Consider the following 24217-nt stretch of genomic DNA (forward strand, 5'->3'; position numbering starts at 1 on the left):
CGGCGAAGGAGGCGGCGGGACGGCGGTGACGCGTTTCCCTGGAGACGGCGATGCTCCCCTGTGAGGGGCCCGGCGGCTTCGGCGGCGGCGGCCTCGGGCGGGCTGGCGGGGCAGCCGGGCAAAGCCCTGGAGAGGGGCATGGCCAGAGAGGAAGAGCAGGAAGGGGGTGCCTCCGGCGGAGGAGGGGGTGGCGGCCGCGGCGGGGAGCAGTGGGAGGCACCCGCCGCTCCTTTCCCTGCAGGCCGCGTCCCGGCGCCCACCCAAGCGGGAGCCACGCCGCTGCGCTTCGGGCTGGTCCCGTCGGAGCTGCACGCGCGGTTGCTGGACCAGCATGACTACCGAGGCCGGGTGGGCGCCATGGAGCAGCTAAAGCGGGTTTTGGGGGAGGCGTCGGGGGCGGCCTTGGCCTGCTTGCCGCCGCCCAGCCTCCTCGGACTGCTCAGCCTGCTGCGGGCTCTGCTGGACGATTCGAACTTCAAAGTGGCGCTGGGGGCGCTGGAAGGGCTGCGCTTGCTGGCTGTCCGCCTAGGCCCTGCGGCGGGGAGCCGGTCCCGCTTGGAGCCGTTGGTGGCGGCCGCAGCTAAAGTGCTGGCCGACGCCAAGCTGGCTATCCGCCAGGAGTACCACCAACTCTTTCTGGGTCTGATGCGGACAGCCGGCCCTCAGCCCGTGCTGGATCTCCTTCTACGGCCCGAGCACCTGCAGCACCGCAATTCCCGTGTCCGCGAGGTTGTCCTGGCCATCTCCATCGCTGCTCTCCTCACTTTCCCCAGCGAAGACTTCGAGCTCCCCAAGCTGGTGGCGGCGCTTGCCCCTTCTCTGGGGGACAGCAAGCGCCGAGTTCGTCACGCCGCCTTGGAGGCTTTTGCTGTCTTGGCCTCGGCCCTGGGCCCTGGCCGCACCAGCCTCATCTTCAAGGCAGTGGACGTGGTTGAACTTCAGGATAATTGCGAAGGAGTCATGAGTGCCGTGCAGGCTCGGTTGGCCAGGAAAACTCTTCCCAAGCTGACCGACCAGTGGTTTGTGGAGTATGCTGTTCCCCTGCCCTCCTCAGCGAACGGGCGGGGCTTTCATTTGCCCCATGGAGCGGACACAGATTGGCTCCTAGAGGGCAACCGTATCCAGAGTGCCCACAGCTACTCTGGAGACACTGTTGGGTCTTTCACCCCTTTTGGGGACCAAGGAATATGCCCCCGGCGTGTGTTGAGTGCTGGGAAAGGAAAACTGCCTTGGGAGAGCGAACAACCTGGGAACCAAACTTGCTTCGCAAAAGGAAGTGAACCAGTAAGTAAAATCATTGTAAGGTATTGCTCTTCGATATCAGTGATGGCGAACCTCTTTTTGGCTTGTGTGCCAAAAGTGTGTGTGTGCATGCATTAGCGTGTGCATGCATGCCCACACCCATAATGCAATGGCCTCCCCCCTGAACATTTGCACTCCCCTGCATCACCCACCATGCATGCACGCAACCCCTTGCACTAACACATACCCCGTCATCCACACAGGCCTCACGGAAACTTCCAGGCTTCCAATAGACCCGTTGGGCTGTTTTTCGCTTTCTCCGGGACTCAGTAGACTTTCCTGAAGCCTGGGGAGAGCAAAAACATCTGAAAAGAAGCCCCAAGATCAGCTAATGGGCAGATATGTGCTGGAGCTGACATAGGCCAATGACTCACATGCCCTCAGTTATGGCTCCACATGCCACCTGTGGCATCCATGCCATAGGTTCTCCATCACTGTCCTATATGGTGTCCTCCAGGTGTCTGCAAGTCAAAACTTCCACCAGCTAGCATTCACATTGCTGTGTAAGGCTGAAAGGATATGGAGTCAACAATCAGTATAGTACCAGGTTAGGGGACATTAGTTTGTTTTCTGTTATAGAATAAAAATTAAAACTCCCATTAGCTCTGTATTTTTAGCTGAAGTTCATGCTATCATTCCCAGAAATTTGAGTGACCCAATTGAACTGTATTTTTCGATATGGCTTGTATTTTAAATAATATTTTAAGACTTTGCATTTTATTGATGTAATAGCATAATTGTGATTTAACTGTTGGCAGGTATCTTAAGGCCATATTTAGCACAATATCAGTGGGATATGGTTAAATAAATTAAGAATGACATAACTCTGTTCTTTCACCCAGCCCCTCGAGACTTAGCTGTCAAATCACCTAATTTAATCCTCTTAGCTACTGATACTTTCTAATGCATTTGCTAAATATGATTACCATGCTTCACAGTTAATTTGTCATGTTAATGATCTGATGGATGTTAAAGGAAACAAAATGGAAAATAGGGCATTTAGAGAGAATTGTTGCCTATGTTGAAAAATCTGCTCCACTTGCTGGCTGCTAGCTAGGCAGACTTTCTGGTACTCTTGTGAAGAACGTTTGCTTTACTGTTAAGAATTTTTTCTGCCATTAAGATATGCTGAGAGGTTCTTTTGATGATGCTCTCAAACTACCAGTTTAGTAATATTGACATATAGGAGACAGCTTTCTCCTCTGTCACTTTGAACTAGATCCTCATGCATGGATTATTGCAATGTGCTCTACATGAGGCTACCCTTGAAGAACGTTCGGAGACTGCAGATGATCCAGAATGCAGCTGCGCGAGCTATTGTGGGTGCACCCAGCTACACCCACACTGTACCAATCTGCTGCGGGCTGCACTGGCTTCCAGTTGGTCTCCAGATGCAATTCAAGGTGTTGATTATTACCTTTAAAGCCCTACATGGCTTAAGGCCAGACTATCTTTGAGACCGCCTTTTCCCTCACAGCTCCCAGTGACCGATAAGGGCCCACAGGATTGGTCTTCTTTGAGTCCTGTCAGCTAAACAATATCAGCTGGTGGGCCCATGGGGGAAGGGCCTTTTCTGTGGCTGCTCCATCTCTTTGGAACCAGCTACCTTCCGAGATCCGGACTGCCCCCACCCTACGGGCCTTCTGAAAAGCCGTAAAGACCTGGCTTTTCCGGCAGGCCTGGGGTCATTGATCTGATGGCACACCATCAAAATCTGACCAGGAAAGATATGCATGAGTTTTTTAGCTGTTTTGCTTGTTCATCACGAGCTTTAAATTGTTTTACACTGTTGTTTATGGTGTTTTATATTGTATTTTATGTCTATTTTGCTGTGAGTGGGGTGGCATATAAGCATGAATGAATGAATGAATATATCTTCACAGATAAGTTACACAAATTTGGGCCCTTGGCCGTCTGCATGTATTTATGATAGTCATAACTCTGGACAGAGTAACCCAAGGTAACATTATTACCATTTATATCCTTCTTACCTCTTCAGAGAAGCAAAGTCAATGGGAGAAGTGGGATTCATTTAAAAACCACATGATTCACTTAACAATCACTTAACACCCATGGCAAAAAGTCCTAAAATCAGGCATGACTCACTGAACAATCACCTTGTTTAGCAATGGAAATTCTGGTCACAATTGTGGCTGTAAGTCAAGGAATATTTATAGCTTGTCAAGGTTTGCACCAATCGTGTCTCAAATTTTGAAGACTGTTGAAACCTGCACTGTCCCAAGAACATTGGATTAGTGGTATTATAGCCTGATTAAGATGATTCATGATAAATTATAAGACTTTAAGAACTCAAATAAAACTTAGATGAATTTCAGGCACATGCTTTTTGGATATTTGCATTATCCTCCTAAACTGTGCTCTTCTATTCAAAATATATTTTCATGCAGAACTTGTATGTAGGAAGGAATATTTGCATTGATGGAAAACGAAATTATCATGGAGATTAGTTGAGATTTCAACACTATCATATGATTCCTTCTCAATTTCTGCATAGAAGATGTCAACAAGAATTGTTAATCACAATATCTTGAATATGTGCCATGAAGAAGGAAATTGAAAGCTGCCAGATATTCTAACTTCTGTATTCCATATTAATAAACCATGATAAGAGGAGATGCTATATCAGACTCAATTTTTTAAAAAATGTCTAATCTGAATGGTCCCAATGAAGAACTTGGACTTAGTAACTAACTTTCAGGAGACTGCAGGGACGGAATTTGATAGATATGTAGAAAGTGTTCTGAACATTTTTGAATGATGAAGTTGCTGCTTAATTATTTTTTGTACATTTCTGTTCTTCAAGCATTTTTATACATGTCCATCCTTTATTGTAGCATTAATTAATTAATCAATCAATCAATCAATCAATCAATCACAACAGAGACCCCTGCTTTATTAGACCTCACCCCTGGATATTTATTTTGTGTAGTATACTGGACGTGATGCCACTATATGACCGTGCCTTTTTATTTTCTTCATCTGTTTCAGACCTATTAACATTTGTGAGATGGGAAGCTATATAAGTATGTATAAATAAAGAAAAAAGAAAAAAAAGTTTAATTTCAAATTCAGTAGATAACACAATTAGGTAAAACTGATATTGACTTTGAGCAGTGCCTTTCTAAAGAGATCATAACATGCAAGTGTCTTAAACTATTCAGAAAAAATTCCTACTGGTCATGTCAGTATGTTATATTATTGAAGATAAATCTTTTGATTTCAATTAGGTTAAGTCTAAAGAAAAGTAAATGAACGTAATTTTTTACAGTCTTTAATTTTTTAGCTAAGTTTCTCTGGATTTGAAGAAGATTAATAATTACATTTAGGTACATTCCAATGAGCTCAGTTTTGTTACAGATTAACCTAAGTAGCCCCACAGCAGTTAAAGGAATTTGTGAAATCAGCATTGTTCATAGGAGGTCAGTAATTGTAGGGACCAATACAGGAAACTAGCAGGTACAGAAATAAGTCTTTTGTAGTGATTTTTTAAAAATCATATTTGTTTGATAAAGATTAATATTTGTAGTAGACTAGATGGTCTCCTATGTAGACTTGCATTTCTGTATCTCTTAAAATTTGCATTGTCCTAGGATAGTAGGGGAGTGGAGTTATGGACAGACAAAAGTGGCTGTGACAAAATATCAGACTTTAAAAACTCAGCTTAGTTAAAGTATCCTTTTTGAAAACTTCAAATGTATATCCAAGGTCTACATTCTAGTCAGTGCACTTTTTTCCTCTTAATTTTGCAAATGAAAAAAAATGTATGTAAATTACCTTATACTGTAGTACTATTTGCCTTTTCTTTCTGTTCCAGTGCTTGACAAAGGATTTTCTTCACTCTCCTAAATTAAGAACTTCTCAAGGTAAGCCAATAAAATACTAAATATGTATAGAGCTCTTAAGAACACCAGAATCATTTATAGTGACAAAAAGGTACAGTAGATGGTACAGTACAGAAAGGGTTCTGCCATCCCTGGTCTGCTTCTCCTCCATTCTGCTTTATTGTGGGGCCTGAGTAAGAGGGAACAAAGAACTGCTAAATTACTCTGAAGTGTAGTGCAATTGAACATTTTTGAAGCTGTCTAACTTAGTCATAGCTCAAAAGAATTAGATGTCTCCCCCCCCCCCATACTCTGTCATCTTTAAAATGTTGGGAAAGTATTTGATTTAAGTAGTGAAAATAGAATGAGACTGAAATGACAAGAACTTCTATTGTTGTTTTGTTTGTTGTTGTTGTTGTTTTGTTGTTGTTGTTGTTGTTGTTGTTGTTGTTATTATTATTATTATTATTATTATTATTATTATTATTATTATTATTATGCCTAGAAAGATATATGAGAAGATGATTTAGGAAATATTCCAAAGAAATACAGAATTAAAATAAATGGAAATGTTAACTTTGGAAAATAGAAGTATGAGATTTGTTTGTTTTAATAAGCAATGCATCTGATTCTAATACTATATTTCTTGTTTTTCCCCACCTCTGAGTGGCAACTGGACCAAATGGCAGATGGGTTTTGTGTGTACTGTATATAAAAAAAAGTCAATGAAGAGCAGGAATGAATATGGGATATGTAGTTTGTAGTAGATATTGCCAATTTAACTCTTTTAAACATTTATAGTACTGTTTTTGTTACTCTTACAGTAGTATTTTTTTGTAAAACACATGTTGCCTTACTGTCCTGGTTAGAGTGATAAATGGCCATTGGAAATTGTAAGTACAGTATTAAAATGGTCCAACAGTGGAACAGTAGCCTTTGAAATAATACATATATCTGTATATCCTAATTTCCCTTCATTTTCAATTCAGCAAAAATTTGGTTTACACACACACACATATACATATAATATATGTTTATGAATGTAATATATATATATATATATATATATATATATATATATATATATATATATAGAAAGAAAGAAAGAAAGAAAGAAAGAAAGAAAGAAAGAAAGAAAGAAAGAAAGAAAGAAAGAAAGAAATATATATGAATCATCTGGGCTGGCACAGTCGTTAGAGTGCAGCACTGCAGTCTACTTCAACTAATTGCTAGCTGTAGTTCAGCAGTTCAGATCAAGATTGACTCAACCTTCCATCCTTCTGAGGTGGGTAAAATGAGGCGCCAAATTGTTGGGGGCAATATGCTGATTCTGTCAACAGCTTAGAGAGGGCTGTAAAAGCACTATGAAAGGGTATATAAGTCTAAATGCTATTGCTAAAATGCAATTAACTGTATAATTATTAATGTATGCATTCAGATGTCACATAAGGCTTGTGTATTTTAATATTATCCTGTTGCTTACAACTCCCAGAAGTCTAGTCAAGGACATTTCTTACAGTTTGCTCTGAATCTGCCAGGTAGGACAGAAAGCTGGGGAGGAAATTTAAAGCTGACATGTTTTGCATAGCATCTTAAAGAAAAATGTTTACAATGAGATCTTTATAATGGTATACAAATTGCCTTAGACTTACGACCATAATTCAGCTCACATGATTTTGTTCTCAGGCCTTCCAGGCTGCATGTTTTTGTGGGGTTATGTGCATTTAATTGCTTTTATTGTTTCTGATTTTGTAAACTAAGCAGAGTTTAACAGTCATTACAAATACAATGAATATTATTATCATTAAAAATTGTATTAGAGATTTTTTTGTATCTCCTACTCTGAAACTGCACATCTGATTAAATGAGATATTTAAACAAATGTAACATTTTGATATGATATGAGGGGGGAAAGTTCTATCTTTTCTGTTCTATATAGGATATATTATTCTGCCTTATAATATTTTCTGCTAGAAAATATTCAGAGAGTCGATTTTCACAGCTTTCTTTCATGCTTTTCTCTTTACACTGAAATATATTTTAAAATTTGAATTAAACGTTACTATCAATGGGACATGGAAAATACCTGGCTATCTTTTGTTTTTTTGCTTGAAAGGTATGATGGCCTCTCATCAGCCACATATTTCAGGAAAATCCAATCTACTTGGTTTCTCTCATAGCCGTGGGAAAAGTGGTAGTGTGGATTCTGACCTACAGTTTCTAGGACTTAGCAGTCCATGGCAAGATAAAGGTATTGAATAGCATGACTTTCCTGGATAGTACTGGTATTCAGCATTCAGTGATAGTAGACTTCTCATTACTTTTCTACTTTAGTCTGCTCCATAAGAGTATTAGTATTCATAGACACATTTGTGCATAATAAGGTGTTCCATCAATACTTCAACTATAATAGAATTACATTAGCCATCCAAATAATTACAACAGAGTACTTAGATGCACAGATGTTGATATTTAGCCTAATTAGCTGGGTTCAGATAATGTAACTCTTTCCCAGCACTGCAGATTAAAATCCTTAATCAGATTGACTTTACCTGTGCCAAGCAAAAGCATAACCACCAAGTTAAAGCAGCAGTTCTGTTCTTAGAATATCTTGTGATGTCACATTGGTTTCTAGTCTGCTTCTCTCTTAAACTTCAAATTTCTAAATTATGTTTTCATTTAATGCTTAATTACTCACTCTTTGCTCATTATAAGTTGGGAAATCATATTTATTTTTTAAATAGTCTTCTATCCTGTTATATAGATCAGGGAAATGCAGTTTGTAGTATTCCACATGTTGCAACATTCCAGTTGCCATTAAGCTTAACCATTATGAGAATTATAGTGCTGTAATATCTGAAAAGCCAATCTCCCTGCCCCCAAAATGTTCCTAGAATGAACCTGGACTAACAAGTACTAAAAACACTTCTGCTTGATAAAATTAGGAGCTCAAATAAAAATCTTTCATGCTCTTCTCCTTTAAGATTAATGATCAGACACGATTGCCAATGGTATTGTTTTTCCAGGATTATTTTATGTAAATTGTCTACTTTGTGTCTTTTCCAGTGTGTACTAGCCTCAATTTTACCAACAAACCTCAGCGGACCTTTTGTAGCCCACCTGAGCATTCTTCTCTTCTCCTGGGCTGTCATACTAGCCAAGGAGCATTCATTCTTCCATCCTACCCATTTTCATCACCCAGGCAGAGTCCAAAGCACACCTCTCTGCCAACAGATTCACTTAAGAAATCACAAGATCATGCTGTTAATTTCTCTAATTCCTGGCCTCTTAAGAGCTTTGAAGGGCTTCCAAAACCTACACATCAGAAGAAGTTTTCCAGCCCAATATCAGGAGAGGAAACAGGTAACATCCTTAATAATAATCTGTGCTGTTTCCAAAAATGTGCACAAAATCTGGAAATAAGATGCCAGAAAAGAAAAAAAGGAAGTAGATGTAAGAGAGACATTAGCAGTCAATTCCCTCTTAAGCTTTAACAACTTTCCTTCAAAGGCAGTAATTTACATTCTATGTCAATACTATTTAATGAAATTACCATCTAATATCAGTCTTATCTTATTTTTCTTTGTAACAGACAAAGAGTCTGGTACTAACTTAATTTTGATACATTGTACAAATGAAAATCATACAGTTATATATTGCTGTTCTAGTCTATTATATTTTCTGTAAGGTTATCTTGAATTGCTTTTAAGATAAATACTGATCTCTGGATTTAACACATTTCATGGGAACAGAGTTTAAAAACTGGTAAGCATTTGTTTCAGGGAGCATGCTTAAAGAGACTCTTCCACTTATGTCTAAGGATAATCATCATCATTGTCAGCCATTCAGTCATGTCCAATCCTCAGCCACTCTATGCATCAGCATTTTCTATGCTTCTCTATCTAACACCACCTCCTTCAGATCCGTCATGGTCACCATATCCTTCATAGTGTCATGTTTTGATAGTGTTAAGCCAGCAGGTACTAGGGTGATTCCTCCTTTTTCTGCTGATCACTCCCAGCATGATTGACTTTTCGAGTGAGTCAGCTCTGATGACATGACCAAAGTATGACGGCCTCTGGCAATTTTGGCTTCAAGTGATATTTTTGGTGAGATTCAGTCTAAGACTTCTTTCTTTGTTATATTTGTAGTCCATGGGATGCATAATAGTCACATCCAGCACCACAGTTCCAAGGCTTCCACCCTTCCTTTTTCAGAGTCCATGTTTTGCAGCCATAAGCAGCAATTGGGGAAAAAATATTGCATTAACTAATCTGCATTTGGTTGTGAGGCTGATATCTTTATTCTCCCAGATGTTATTCATGACATTCTGCCAAGCGCTATGCACCTTCTTGTCTCAGGGCTGCAGTCATCATTTTGATTGATTTTAGAGCTCAAGAAGATTAATTTCTTTACTTTTTTAACTGTCATTGTCACTCTTCAGTCTGATCTGTGTGTTTTCTGCAGTTGTCATTATCTTTGTTTTCTTGATATTAATGCGCCGTCTAAATTTCTCACTTTCATCTTTGACTCTCAGAATTAACCACTCCAGTTCCACCTTGCTTTCTGTGAGCAATGCTGAATCATCTGTATCATCTGAATATCAGAGGTTGTTGATATTCCTACCACTGTTTTTAATCCTAATGGTAGATTCCTCCAAATGTGAATTTATCATACTATTTCTATGTACATGTTGAATAGTATAAGTGCAATTTTGCTGAGTGTGTTTTTCAATCCTGAACTATTTTGTGTCTCCATATTCCGTTCTTACAGTGGCTACCTGGTCAGAGTACAATGACTGAATGAGCTGGATGTGGTATGATGATATTCCCAGTTCTTTGAGGCAGGTTCCAGAGAAAAAACAAATTAATTGAAACCTTTAAAAGCTGTTGCAGATAAATCTGTCCAGTTATTCCATTCTGTACCGATCAGTAAGTGCTTATATTAGGACATCAGCAGCACATTGCTAACATGACCAATATAATCTCTTCATACAGAGGTGAAACCTCAAGATACTCCTCCTATTCAGCTGAAACCTGCCTTTGTGAGGACCCCAGCTTCAAGGAGAGGCCTGAGCGGAACAAAGCCAGTGCCTCCAATCCCTAGGGGAGTGAGCCCCTTGCCTGATAAAACAGAAATCAGTTCAATGGGACAAAAGAACGGGGAGCCAGAAGACACGTGGCTAAATGAAAGGGATAAGAAATTAGCCATTGATCTTTCAGAGTTAAACATCAATGAAAGAGAGCTTGATGAGGAAGAGGTAGGAATACTGATTAATAATAAATTTGCCTGCTCTTTTTATTCCCATGGACTTCTTATGTGTTAGAATTACATGATTGACACAATATTTTTGCTGTTTATTGCATTAAATTTATATGTCACCCATTTCACTTTCCAGTGACTCGATAGGTAATTTATACCTATTTTTTAGTCTTTTACAGTAATTGTAAGAAAGTCATGTTGTAAATGATTTTGGAGTCCTTGCTTACCGTTTTTATTAGAGCAGTGTTTCCCAACCGGTGTGCCGCGGCGAGACACGGTTAGGTGTGCCGCAAAGCTCCTAGGAAAGCTCCAGCTGGGCGGGGCAGTGCCGGTGCCGACCTGGAGCTCCCGCTCGCAGCTGTCCCCCGGCTCCTGCTCGATGCCGCGGTTTTCGGCGCTCTCCTGCTGGGCCCCAAAGAAGGAAGGCAGAAAGGAGAGCTTCATTCTTCGCGCCTTTTCCCGCCTTCCTTCTTTGGGGCCCAGCAGGAGAGCGCCAGAAACCGCGGCATCAGGCAGTAGCCGGGGGGCAGCTGCGAGTGGGAGCCCCAGGTCGGAGGCACCGGCAGCGCTCCGCCCAGCTGGAGCTTCCCTGGCGTCGGCGGCAAGTGTCCTTTGGGGCCCGGCGGGAGGGCACTGGCGGTGGGAGCGGGGTGTGTGGCTGCAGCGGCCGCAGGCAGTCGCGGGGAGATGGCGGCAGCGAGAGGGAGCTCCAGGCGGCGGCGAGAGGGAGCTCTCTCTCTCTCTCAGCTAACTGCAAGCGGGAGCCCTGACGGTGACGGTTGGATGTGCTGCTGGACGCCGTACATGCTGGCATATACGGCGTCCAGCAGCACGTCCAGCCGCCGCCGTCAGGGCTCCCGCTTGCAGTCAGCTGAGAGAGAGAGAGAAAGAAAGAGAGACATATAAGAGAGGCAGAGAGAGAGAGCGAGAAAGAGAGACATAGCAAGAGAGGCAGAGAAAGAGAGACAGAGCGAGAAAGAGAGACAGCAAGAGAGGCAGAGAAAGAGAGACAGCGAGAAGGAGAGACAGCAAGAGAGGCAGAGAAAGAGAGATAGAGAAAGAGAGAGAGAAAGAGAGACATAGCAAGAGAGGCAGAGAGAGAGAAAAAGAAAGAGACATAGCAAGAGAGAAAGAGAGACTTAGCAAGAGAGGCAGAGAGAGAGAGAAAGAAAGAGAGACATAGCAAGAGAGACAGAGAGAGAAAGAGAGAAAGAAAGACAGATAGCAAGAGAGGCAAAGAGAAAGAAAGAGACATATAGCAAGAGACACTGAAAGAGAGAGAGAGAGCAAGAAAGAGAGAAAAAAGCAAGAAAGAGATAGCAAGAGAGACAGAGAGAGAGAGAGCAAGGGAGAGAGAAAGACATAGAGGAAGGGAAGGAGGGAGAGAGAAAGAGAGCAAAAAAGAGAGGAAGAAAGAAAGAGGGATGGAGAGAGAGAACGAAGGGAAGGAAGGAAAAGAGAGAAAGAGGGAGAAATAGAGCAAAAGGGAGGAAGAGAGAGGGTTTTTTTGTCCAAACTTTTCTTTAGCCCCCCCCCCCCCCCCCCTTTCAATGTTCCCCAGGATTTTGAAAATATGAATAATGTGCCGCGGCTCAAAAAAGGTTGGGAAACACTGTATTAGAGAATAAATATTACCATAGAGCAGAAGAAAATCAACAGGAATTGAACCTTATAACCCAATACTTGTGCTATTTGTTCAAACGTCCTACAACTAGGAAGTAATAGACATTGTCTGGATTTATGCTTTTCTTTACAGCATGGATTATATGTTGTTCCTTGTCTTTAGATGCATAGTTCTCTTCGGTCTCTTCGTAATAGTGCAGCTAAGAAGAGAGCAAAGTTGAACGGCAGCACTTCTGATATTGAAAGCCCTGATTCTGTGTTGAAGCTTGATCTAACTTCAGAGTCACCTTCCTGTTTGTCATCTCCAAGTACTAGTTCTTACAGTGAAAGTGGAGTTTATAGTCTTGAGTCTGTAACATCCCCATTGTCTACAGCACCTCAAGGGTTAAGAACAATGTGAGTTTTATTCAGAAGTTAAGAGTGATTTTTTTTCAAAGTTTGGGGAAAAGATTGTGCTTGATTATTGTTTCCACTAAGCTACCTTAGTGTTGTTTAACTACCTTAATTTGATTTTCAACCAAGCAATCAATTACTTGAAAAGGATTGTTCTGGAAGTGTTCTTACAATATTTACATCAGAGGAGCAAAGCGCTAAGTCCTCCTAGTCACCTCTGGGCCAATTTGTATGTAGCCCTCAGAGATTTCTAATAGTTGTTCAGAAATTATAACAGCCTCTGAGCAAATAATTCACTGAATGCTAATTAGCAGAATTTAATTTTAATTAAACACAATTCATATTTTAAAAAATAATGTTTGGCTACACTTACTTTATTAGTATATGCACTGGCCTTTAAGAATTATGCATTGGATTTGGAATAATGTTGTAAAATGTTTTAACCATCTGCCACTGAGATATCTGATGCTTTACTTTTCAATGTCATCAATGATTGGTGAAGCACTTATTTACCTCATATCTGAGGAAGATGATTCAGCTAAGTTTGTCTACCTTAACCATCAGCAACTTTTTTGGGTTTCCTATGAGGATATTTTCAACTTTACCTGTATATACAAAGCAGGTAATCTGACACTTAGCTATGGTCCTTCAATTTACAAAAGTGAAGAAAAGAATGTGGTAATAAACATTTAGGTATTTTACTATGCTAATTATGTCTCTCTGGCAACTTCCCCATTCCTCTCATTTACACAATGAGTGGAACATTCCTGGTAACATATTAATGCAACTGTTGTAGCTTTATGACTGAATAATTATAAAACTCATTGTCCTAGTCCGTTGAATCTTGTAAAGAATCACTTTTTTTCTAATTGGAAGCACTTCTTTCAACTTACCATCTTGATGCCAGCTACATTTAGTGTTTTTTGAAGAAGTTATTGATTTTTTTCTTGTACAAGCAAGATAGATTGTTCAGAATAATTTGATAGTCAGCATTGGAGTGTCTGTACAAAGTTGGTCTATGTTAATCTTAAACATTTTTCTGTTTTAATAGATCAGATATCTTTTCTCTACCTGGAGGTAATTCCCGTCCCACAAAGCTTTCACCTGCACGGAATCGAAGCTCTATCATTGTGGAGCAGAATCCCAGTGCAGGTATAGTATTGAGAATAGGAGAAAAGGGCAGTTTGTATAGTTTGTTTCTCTCCTAACCAGGACTGCCAGAATTGCTGTCACTAACCAGCACGGTTGTGATGGTTTGTGCTTCACTTAGCAAGAGAAATTCTGGTCCCAATTTGGGGGACTAGATATAAATTGACAAGCCCAAAAACATGCTGCTGAACACCTCCAAACGTCTCCACTATTGACAAGTTCAATGCTTCTGCCACTCTGCTAGGCACAGAGCGGCTAATTGGCACTCAGGTATTTATTTGCTGTCTATGAGGATTTTTAATTTAGCAATGTGGTCCTTTCTCTACACCAGTGATGGCGATCCTTTTTGATTGGGTGTCAAAAGGGCACTCATGCATGCCCACACCCCTAATGCAATGCCCTTCCCCACACACATTCATGCAGAACCCCCCGCTCCCATACTCTTCCCCCACGCATGTGTGCAGGGCTCACCAAAGCCTCTGGAACCTGTTGATGGTGAAAAATGGATTCCAGCTAATTTCTGGCCTTCTGGAGGGCTGGGTGGAGGGAGATCGTTTTTGCCTTCCCCAGGCTTTAGGAAAGTCTCCGGAGCCTATGAATGGTGAAAAACGGCCTAAGGGCCCAACTGGAAATTTGTTGGTGAGCTTCCGATTGATGACCTTCCTCCTGCTCTCTGGAAGGTCGAAAATCAACTGGCCAGCATTCTGGAGCTGATATAGAGCAACACCTCGCTTGCCCTCAGATATGGCTGTGTGTGTCACCTGTGACACACGTGCCCTAGGTTCGTCATCATGGCTCTAGGCAAATTGCGCAGTCCTGTGCTATAGCCCTTCATCTCTATAACACAAAGCAGATGTATGTATGCGTAGACTACACAAAGATATTGTGTCTAAAGGGCAGAATGTGTGTGAAATACTTCTACAGGGGCCATATTAGACATTTTCCAATGACATTTTTTATCCTTCAGGAACAAGGTTTCATGAGAAATCAACTTCCTATGTAAGTGTTAGTGGCCAGCATCTGGGCTGTGGAAATGGATCAGGAGATTATGAAGATGATAAACAGAAAGTTTTGTCTCCTGCCAGTCTGAAAAGGCAGAGCAAAGAGCACTGTAAATCCACAAAAGGTAAGTAATTATGAATGTCACAGAATTGGAGGAAGAATTGAGAGGAAAATATGGATCTGTGATGAACTGCTGCTTACATTTCTGGATGGATACCATATTTGCCTAAGTTCTTTCTACTCCTTCAGTTTCTGTAATTTCTACATGCCATTGTAGTATAAACTAAATTACAATTTAGGACCAGTAGAATCCAGCTTTCTGTTTTAAAATTAAGATGAATTAGCTTTAGAGAATGGAGGAAAGAATGACACAAATTAGAGCTATGCTGTTTGCAGGCAGTAGTATTTATTGATAACCCAAAGCTTTCCATGGTAAAAACTTATCAGTGTTTGTTGAAGAAAAATTCAATTTCCAGAAGCACACATAGATGACTGATTCAGCTGAATTAATTAGCTTCTTTATAAACATAGTATACATACATACATATTTGCAACCTTTTTTTTGCTGATAATTAAAATGAAGGGAGACTAGTATAGATCTATTTCAAGCTATTTAGCTCTCATCGGCTAGCCATACCCTTACCGGGATTTGAACCTGGCAGTCTGCCTATAAGGCAGTAGCTTTACATACACACACACACACATTTATATTCACATTCTTATTTATTTATTTATTTATTTACTTACTTAACTTACTTACTTACTTACTTACTTACTTACTTACTTACTTACTTACTTACTTACTTACTTACTTACTTACAGTATAATAAGTATGATCTTTCTTTTAAATAAACACAAGCAATTTCATTTCCAGCAGCAGACAAGCTTTCAGTTCAGAGAGAGACAGAGTACAGAGTAGGCTGAGCCATGCCCAGCCTTAAGCTTAAGTTTTCAGTTTCGATTCTCTGCAGACTCAGAAGTGTTTAGCTCTCATTGGCTGACTTAGTTTGCTATGCCTATTCATTGGCTGATCTTGTTAACATAGCTTTCCCAGTTCATGAATATCTTAACAAAACTTATTGTTTTTAAAGATTTTACTAGAACTGAATTTTAGTCAATTTTGCAGTTGACTGTTATAAAATCCACGTTTCCTGTGCAGTTTAAATAGTAACCTCTCATTTGCACTGGAAATGTCAGTTGTTAATTACTCAAGGGGGTTTCAGTTTACCATTTTACCTAAATCATTATGTATCATTATATGTAATTTATATTTGGCAAGAATAATTTTGTTTAGTATTTCTCTGATATATAACTCATTATTATTTACTCAGTTGTCTAGAGAATGGGTGTCAAACTCAAGGCCCGGAAGCCAGGGCTGATCCACGGGGTGCTTAGACGTATCCGGCAGGGCCACCCTGAAAACAGTGATGGACCAGTCCGCAGTGCCTCTGCCAGTGAAAATGGAGTTCGGGAGGACTGTGTGCGGCCTTCCTGAGCTCCATCTTTGTTGGCAGAGGATGTCAGGAGGCCATCACATCCTAAAATGGAGCTAATGGGAAAACGGGTGGCACTCCCAAGCTCCATTTTAGCTGGCAGTGTTGCAGGAGTCGGTCACAGCTGAAAACGGACATCAGGAGCCCATTTTAATTTGCTGGCAGGCCTTCAGTGAAATCGAGTTTAACACCCCTAGTTTAGAGGAGTTTTTTCCCCAGTTGGCTCGTATCAAGAAATCTTATTGTGAAAAGCTTATATAGTATCAGGGTAATAGTGACATAACATCAAAGTTCTTTTCTTTTTACTTGGTCAAGGAAAAATATATTTATTTGGGAAAAACATAATTGTGGTGTTATAATTTTTTAAAGGATTTACAGGACATTCTTCAAGTTTACATCATTTGAACAGTCTAGAATACATTTCACCAAGTGCCTTGTCAGAAGACTCTGTAGTTATTGTTGGAAAAGGTATTTCAAATAATTACATTTACATTTATTATATCTTTGTTTATGCTGCCTCTCAGTGACTACAATGAGAGTGGAATTACAATAAAACATTAAATATAACCAAAATAGAACAGTGATTCTTATATGCTTTTAATGGAGTGTGCATTATTTATGGATAAGCAATTAGAAATTAAACATTTTAAAAATTGTTTTGTGTCTTTGAGCTTTACTGGTTAGTGCATTATATGCTTTACAGCACTCTGCTAGTGGAAGACCAAATATTTAAAAAGGACAATTTATTTTTTTTAAAAAGGACAAAGGATTTGTACACATTGAAGAGACATGGCACTGTTCCTTCTTGGTTAATTTGGTTCCAAAAACTATTATCTTTTTAAACAACATGTTAAAGGGTGACACAGCAGGTAGAGTGCTGTACTGCAGGCCACTGAAGCTGACTATAGATCTGTAGGTCAGCGGTTCAAATCTCATCACCGGCTCAAGGTTGACTCAGCCTCCCATCCTTCCGAAATGGGTAAAATGAGGACCCGGATTGTGGAGGCAATAGGCTGGCTCTTTTAAAAAGTGCTATTGCTAACATGTTGTAAGCCGCCCTGAGTCTAAGGAGAAGGGCGGTATAAAAATCTAATTAATAGATAGATAGATAGATAGATAGATAGATAGATAGATAGATAGATAGATAGATAGATAGATAGATTCCTTGCATACAGATATGGAACAAAATTAAACTTTGATACTAGCCATGCTGGCCACTCGACCACAGAAAATGTCTTTGGAAAACATTGGCTCCCTTGGTCAAGAGACGGAGATGAACACTGTGCCCTAGAGATGGACACAACAGGACAGGCAAACCTTTACTTTTACCTTTTTTTAAAAAAAATCTTTTTTGGTAATCCAATGAATTGTGCATTTCAGGAATGTTTGAAAGCCCCTCTTCACTTCCTACATATGGTCAATCTATAAACTTCTCCATGGAGAATGGAGATGCACCTTCGTTCAAACCAAAAATGGAATCACTTTCTGGCATCTATGGGAGAGCAGTCCAGCAGCAAAGCTCCGCGCCTTGCCTAGATGTGGAAAATGAAAGAGAAGTAAGAATGGACATTCCATCAATTAAGAAAGAGGGCAGTCAACTCGCATAATATTTATTTTGTAGATTTCATAATGTATATCTATAAGAGGGGGGAGAGCTACATATGAATGTATTTCCAAGTATGTCATATAATTATCAAGCATGTATTTTCAGGATGTCAGACATTAATCAAATGGGAAAGCAGAAACATACAATTTGACATGTCATCCATTAATCACGGGTATATGTATGTAGATTGTTCTGAGTTCGGGTTTTGCCCTGTGTAATATTTTGCAAAATATTTTGCAAAATATTACACAGGGCAAAACCCGAACTCAGAACAATCTACATATATATATGTATATATGACCATGTATATATGTATGTATGCATGTATGTATGTATGATAATGGGCTTTTGAGAGTGAATTACATATAATTCCTGATGTTTGCTATAGCACTTTAACAAATACATATATTTTCTTGTGTTTTATTCTCAAGGAGTCCAACAAATAAACTAATGCAAACTATTCATTTTTATTTTTACTCATTTTTATTACATTCTTATATTTAGGATTACAGTATTTCTAATACTGCTTACTATTGTTAAGATGTAACAATAGTAAGAAAACAATTGTTCAGTCATTGTTGTGTCCGACTCTTTGTGACCCCATGGATCCCAGCATGCCCTGACCTTTACTATTTGTCCAAATTCATGTTCATTGTGTCAGTGATACTATCTCATCCTGTTGTCCCCTTTTCCTTTTGTCTTCGATCTTTAGACAAGCAATAATAATTACTTAAAAACATTTTTTTTAAATTCTTCTCACAGGACAGTTGACAGAGACTATCTAATTTAGTCTCACATATTAAATCATCGTTTTATTCTTACTCCATTTAGTTTCCTAAAAATTACTTGTTTGGGCTCTCCGCATTTCCATTTCATTCTAAATGTGCATATACCACCAAAGGGCAATTCCTCTGCATTTATCATAATTGAAATATCTGAACTCTATGTGATTGCCAAGAGTTGACACTGCCCTGACTTCACATAATCAGTCTTGATTTTGCATTGCAGTTAAGAGCTTCCGGGTGAAATATTGGCATGGGTTTACATCTTATGTCTCAAAAGGAGAATAAATGTTGGCTGTGTTCTATTTTTATTTGACTGTTACATTTTTAATTCATCCATACTGAATATATTTTACTTCCTATTGTAGATGAAAGTTGCCTTATCCAAATCTGCCAGAGAAAAGATGAGACAGAAGAAGAGAGAGGAGAAGGAGCACCAGCAAATTAAAGATCTGGGAAAAAAGGAATCCAACCCTTGGGAATTGCTCAAGATCAGTGAATCAGAAAAGATGACAACTGACAGCAGTAATCCATTATTTCCTTAATGATCCTTTAACATGGTTACTGAAATGACTGCCATCTTAGGTTCTGTAATATGCACACAAGGTGTATTCCTGATTTCTTTTTAAGTGCTGCTTCCTAGTTCTGAGAGTAATTTTATTAAGTGCTGCAGCAGGCAGATAAACAATGTAAGGTCTGGCCTCCTTCTCATTCAAGAAAGTAAAAAAAAATGAAACCTGGCATTTCATAAGGAACCTTTCACTGAACTGTAGTGTTAGTAAAGCGAAAGAAAAACCAGCTGTAAGGTCCCTCCGGCAATACGGTTAGGATAAAGGAATTAGAAACCCCACCCAATTGTACAATGTGGGTTCAGCCAATCCCCAAGTATGAAGATGTTATTGTACTGGCCACTCAGAGAACTCAATAAGGGAATTTTCTCAGGGTCATCCACTGACAGCTTTTGAGCAATACAACCCACATGGCCCTCCCTCCCCTTACATAGAAACATAGAAGATTGATGGCAGAAAAAGACCTCATGGTCCATCTAGTTTGCACTATATTATTTCCTGTATTTTATCTTGGGATGGATATATGTTTATCCCAGGCATGTTTAAATTCAGTTACTGTGGATTTACCAGCCACGTCTGCTGGAAGTTTGTTCCAAGGATCTACTACTCTTTCAGTAAAATAATATTTTTTCATGTTGCTTTTGATCTTTCCCCCAACTAACTTCAGATTGTGTCCTCTTATTCTTGTGTTCACTTTCCTATTAAAAACACTTCCCTCCTGAACCTTATTTAACCCTTTAACATATTTAAATGTTTCGATCATGTCCCCACTTTTCCTTCTGTCCTCCAGACTATAAGAATTGAGTTCATTAAGTCTTTCCTGGTAAGTTTTATGCTTAAGACCTTCCACCATTCTTGTAGTCCGTCTTTGGACCCGTTCAATTTTGTCAATATCTTTTTGTAGGTGAACTGAACACAGTATTCCAAATGTGATCTCACCAGTGCTCTATACTATAGCGGGATCACAATCTCCCTCTTCCTGCTTGTTATACCTCTAGCTATGCAGCCAAGCATCCTACTTGCTTTTCCTACCGCCTGACCACACTATTCACCCATTTTGAGACTGTCAGAAATCACTACCCCAAATCTTTCTCTTCTGAAGTTTTTGCTAACACAGAACTGCCAATAGAATACATTCCACAACAGGTGTGAAAATTCCAGGGCACCTAGGTGCCAAGCTAAAGGTTATAATTCAATAGGATGCAGGATATAAGATATGTCAGGAAGAAAGCAATAAAGTAAACAATGTAACCAAGGGTCCCTCCTTTCCCTGAAGAATTGCAGATTCATGGAAATGGCATACTATAAGGAATATAATTTTAAAAAATTATCTAACAGCATAGATGTTAGATAAAAATCCTATTGTTCTTTTATCCAAATTGTTGTTGTTTGCATTAATCAGTTTTATCTGTAACCTTACAATAATTATATTGTATTATAATTTTCTAATACCTAGTAGAAAATGTTGCTTCCTGTACTTGGTTAAAGAGGATATTTACAGAGTGTATTATGGAAATATTTCAAAAGGCCCTTTGTTTCTTCTCTTTAAGGAAATGTTGCTTTCAGTCCTTTGTTGAAAAGAACATCGAGTATGAAAAAAGTACAGCCTTTGATCTTGTTAAACTCAGGTAATCATTTTATTTGTTTATTGATTAATTGAATATTTCTTCTCTCTCTAAAATACAGCATTAACAAAAGCAACCTTTTCTAATTGTCATTAAACACTAGGCGGAACTAATAATATAACTAAAGATTTGTGCCTTTATCATGTTAGGAGGCAAAGCTCTACTGAAAAGCATGTTTTTCAAAGAGCAGCCTGCTTTCTAATTCATATCTTATTTATTACTTAAATAAATGGGACCTTAAACAGATCCTCTCTAGATTTCTAAGCAGGACAATAGTAGTAAAGCCCAACCTGTCCTTTCTAGATTTTGCTACTCTCATTGTGCTTGCAGAATATACTGTATTTTCAGCCAATATAAGAATCTTGTTTCCTTAATAACCCAATATATTGTTTATTGGGTGATTAATCCTGCAGGCTTCTGGAAGGGCATTGGAAAACTCACTTTTTCTCTTGGGTTGGGAAAAACAGATTCCCCAACAGATGAACTATAATACACTTTACTTTTGATTGCTGTGTTATTGCCATAGTCCAGGGGTAAGGCAAAGTTGGCTCTTTTATGATATGTGGACTTCAACTCCCAGAATTCCTGGGCTAGCATGATTGGCTCAAGAATTCTGGTAGTTGAAGTGCACAGGTCATAGAAGAGCCAACTTTGCCTACCCTTGCGCATAGTCCATTTTTAACAGTATATCCTGCTTACTTTCCTTTTGTTTTTGTTACATGAGCTTTTCTATGCCACCCAGAGTCACATCTGAATTGGGCGGCCATATAAACACAATAAAGAAATAAATAAATGGCTTATTCACATCACAGAGTTAGGTCACTTTTGCATAATCAAATGGATGAAGTTGCAGGTGAAGACTCTCCAGGTCCACAGATGCCGTTTAAGGATCGGATGTTATCGGTCATGCACAGTTCCGAAATAATGGAGCCCTCAGATTTGAGACCCTTCCCCAAGCCTGAATTTGCTCTTTTGGAAGCCTTACAGTACGTTGCTGATAATGATTGGTACGTTTCTCAGTCTTTTTCTTTCTTTCTTTGTCTTATCTTTATCAGCTTCATCTTTGGGGTGAAATGGGAATAATCCTGTTGGACACAATTAAATAAAAAGGACATACCACAGTATTTTACTCTTAATGAAAAATATTACTTTTTTTTTACTGGTGATTTTAGTTATTTTTTTAGAATTGTAATAAAATGTATAAGTTGAGAATTTTTAATGAATCTGAACTGTTTGCCTATTCTGTGCACTATACACATTTCATCTTTTGTTTCAACATAGGGAGAAGAAAATTGAGGGCCTCAATTCAATTAGGTGCCTTTCTGCCTATCACTCTGATGCGCTAACTGCAAAGTTGCATGAAACTTGTTTGGCTGTTGTGCAAGAAGTAAGGTGTCCACCCACCCACCCTGTTTCTTCAGATCTCATTGTGGGGGAGGCACTAAATGACTATGCTATTAGTCGCTTTTTTTGTAATATGTACTTTTTGCATCCCTTTTGTTTTACTTTAAATGTTTTCCTTATTCATAAAGTTGGAACTTAATTGTCTTAATACCTATGGCCTCAACTTTTAGTATTTTCCAATATATTAACTGTGACTATAGGCCTCCAAAGCTTCTAACAAAAAAGGGATGCAAAAAACCGTATAAATATGCCCCCCCCCCCAAAAAAAAAAACCCCAAACAAACCACCATTCATTTTTGCTTGGCTATAACTTCATTTTAATAAGACTTCAGTGAGAAAATGGTTCATAAAGTATTTTTTCGTGTAGCATTTCTGGCCTACCAAATTTAAACAAAATTATCTAGGATTTAGTCCTCCGATTTATCATATTTTCTACTAAAACTATAACTTAAAGCTATAGCCTTAAAGCTATAGTAATTCCATGTTATGACATTGCTGAACAAATGCTGGGCCCAAGGCCATGCCGCTTGCACACACCTTCACACCCTCTTTGTTTGGGTTGTCGGAAGTTGGCAGGAAGCTGCCTTATCTAACGACTATGAAATTTGATAAATGACGGCAACCAGAATCACAAGATCACGATTTACAACTTCATTATTTAGCAACTGAAATTCCAGTTGCTATCATAAGTCAAGGACTACCTTTACAGGTATTCCTTGCTTAATGACCATATGTTCAGCAAGTTTTTGAAATTACCAACAAGCACTAAATGAAACAGCTTATGTATGGCCATTGCAGGTCCCCAACACCCACTTGATTGTGATCTGGGTGCTTGGCAACCCATTCATATTTAGGGCCATGATCATCTGGTCACCATGTGCAATCTTCCCTGCCGACTTCCCTATAAAGACAAGGGTTGCAAACTACTGCCACCTACCCAAAGGAATCCCTCTGGTTTCTGGGGACTGGCTGATAAAAGTCCCTCCCAAAATCCAAGCAGGAAATCCTTGGATTTCAGGAGGGATTTTTTAGCCAATTTATTTCTTTTTCAGATAAATGACTTTTTGTCTACATGTGCCAATGGTACATCGATAGTTGCTGACCCACATTCCTCTGACTGACTGTACATTCCAATAGAACAGCCATGTTTGTAGGAAGGGGAATTAAATAACGAATGCCAACACAGTTACTTAACATAGAAGCCTTTCTTGGCAAGTGCCTTCTTCATTAGCTCCAGAAGGTGGGATTCAAACCTGGTTAATCCAGCTGTATGGGCAATACGTTATATTATTGCATTTATGGTGATAACCCATATGACATGCTTGCATACATATATAATTTTGTGTAATGTAATGGCTTGATGGGGGGTTTCAAAGTCAGCAGTGTTTTGCCAACTGTTGCTCATTCAGGTCTTTCTTTTTGTAGGTGAAAAATTTACGCTCTGTTGTTTCCCGAGCTGCGGTTGTTTGCTTAGGAGATTTATTCAACTACCTGAAAAAAAGCATGGACCAAGAACTAGATAATGCAGTTAAAGTCCTTTTGCAGAAGGCTGGGGAATCAAACACCTTCATTAGAGAAGATGTTGACAAAGCATTGAAAGCTATGGTTAATAATGTGACTCCTGCACGTGCTCTTTCCTCTCTGATCAATGGAGGTCAAAGGTAGAATTTTGAATTATTGTCTTTCAGAGGCTTTCTTGACTCTGCTTAAAATAAAATAGGTACAACTGTCAAGCAAAACTAATCATTATCAGAAATCAAGTCAGCCTATTACAGTTCTGATGAGTCATCTAAGAGAATTTTCTTTTCCTTTAAACAAAGCTTTAAGATATGAAAATGAGCAAAGTTGAGAAGTAGAATGTGGCTTTGTGCTAACTACAGATTATACAGAGCATATTTTATCTCTGTATGAATGGGAAAAATAAAATGTACTTTTCTTGATTTAGAGAAAGCCTGTTGTAAAGTGAATTTGTTCAAATTATGGAATATTTTGCATTTATATTGGGTTGAGACAAGATTGCTGAACATGGTTATAGTAATATATCACAGAATAATGAAAGTGGAGAATTCAGCAAGAAATAAGTTAAGGAAGTATGATAATCCCTTGATTGTTTAAAATAGTGTTGATAATGAAGATAATATAATTGTTGGGAATATGAATGCATA

General features: G+C 39.2%; 1 protein-coding gene across 7 annotated transcripts in view; it reads left to right on the forward strand.

The window, feature by feature from the left end:
• Window positions 1-54: 54 nt before the first annotated feature.
• The window catches only part of TOGARAM1 (TOG array regulator of axonemal microtubules 1), a 42412-nt gene continuing 18249 nt past the window's right edge, over window positions 55-24217 (forward strand). Inside the window, exons 1-15 of one of the 7 annotated variants that reach the window (XM_070748669.1) lie at window positions 55-1284; window positions 5138-5186; window positions 7261-7395; window positions 8211-8507; window positions 10142-10404; window positions 12193-12425; window positions 13474-13574; window positions 14539-14697; window positions 16436-16534; window positions 17447-17622; window positions 18823-18979; window positions 20574-20651; window positions 21496-21655; window positions 21930-22035; window positions 23478-23713. In XM_070748669.1, the coding sequence (XP_070604770.1) occupies window positions 139-1284; window positions 5138-5186; window positions 7261-7395; window positions 8211-8507; window positions 10142-10404; window positions 12193-12425; window positions 13474-13574; window positions 14539-14697; window positions 16436-16534; window positions 17447-17622; window positions 18823-18979; window positions 20574-20651; window positions 21496-21655; window positions 21930-22035; window positions 23478-23713 (3395 nt within the window). In that variant the 5' untranslated portion in view covers window positions 55-138. The remainder of the gene's footprint in view (window positions 1285-5137; window positions 5187-7260; window positions 7396-8210; window positions 8508-10141; window positions 10405-12192; window positions 12426-13473; window positions 13575-14538; window positions 14698-16435; window positions 16535-17446; window positions 17623-18822; window positions 18980-20573; window positions 20652-21495; window positions 21656-21929; window positions 22036-23477; window positions 23714-24217) is intronic. The other 6 variants (XM_070748677.1, XM_070748698.1, XM_070748683.1 and 3 more) reach the window with 6 other exon arrangements.

This window comes from Erythrolamprus reginae, chromosome 1 (assembly GCF_031021105.1).
Source record: "Erythrolamprus reginae isolate rEryReg1 chromosome 1, rEryReg1.hap1, whole genome shotgun sequence".
Taxonomy (NCBI): Eukaryota; Metazoa; Chordata; class Lepidosauria; order Squamata; family Dipsadidae; genus Erythrolamprus; species Erythrolamprus reginae.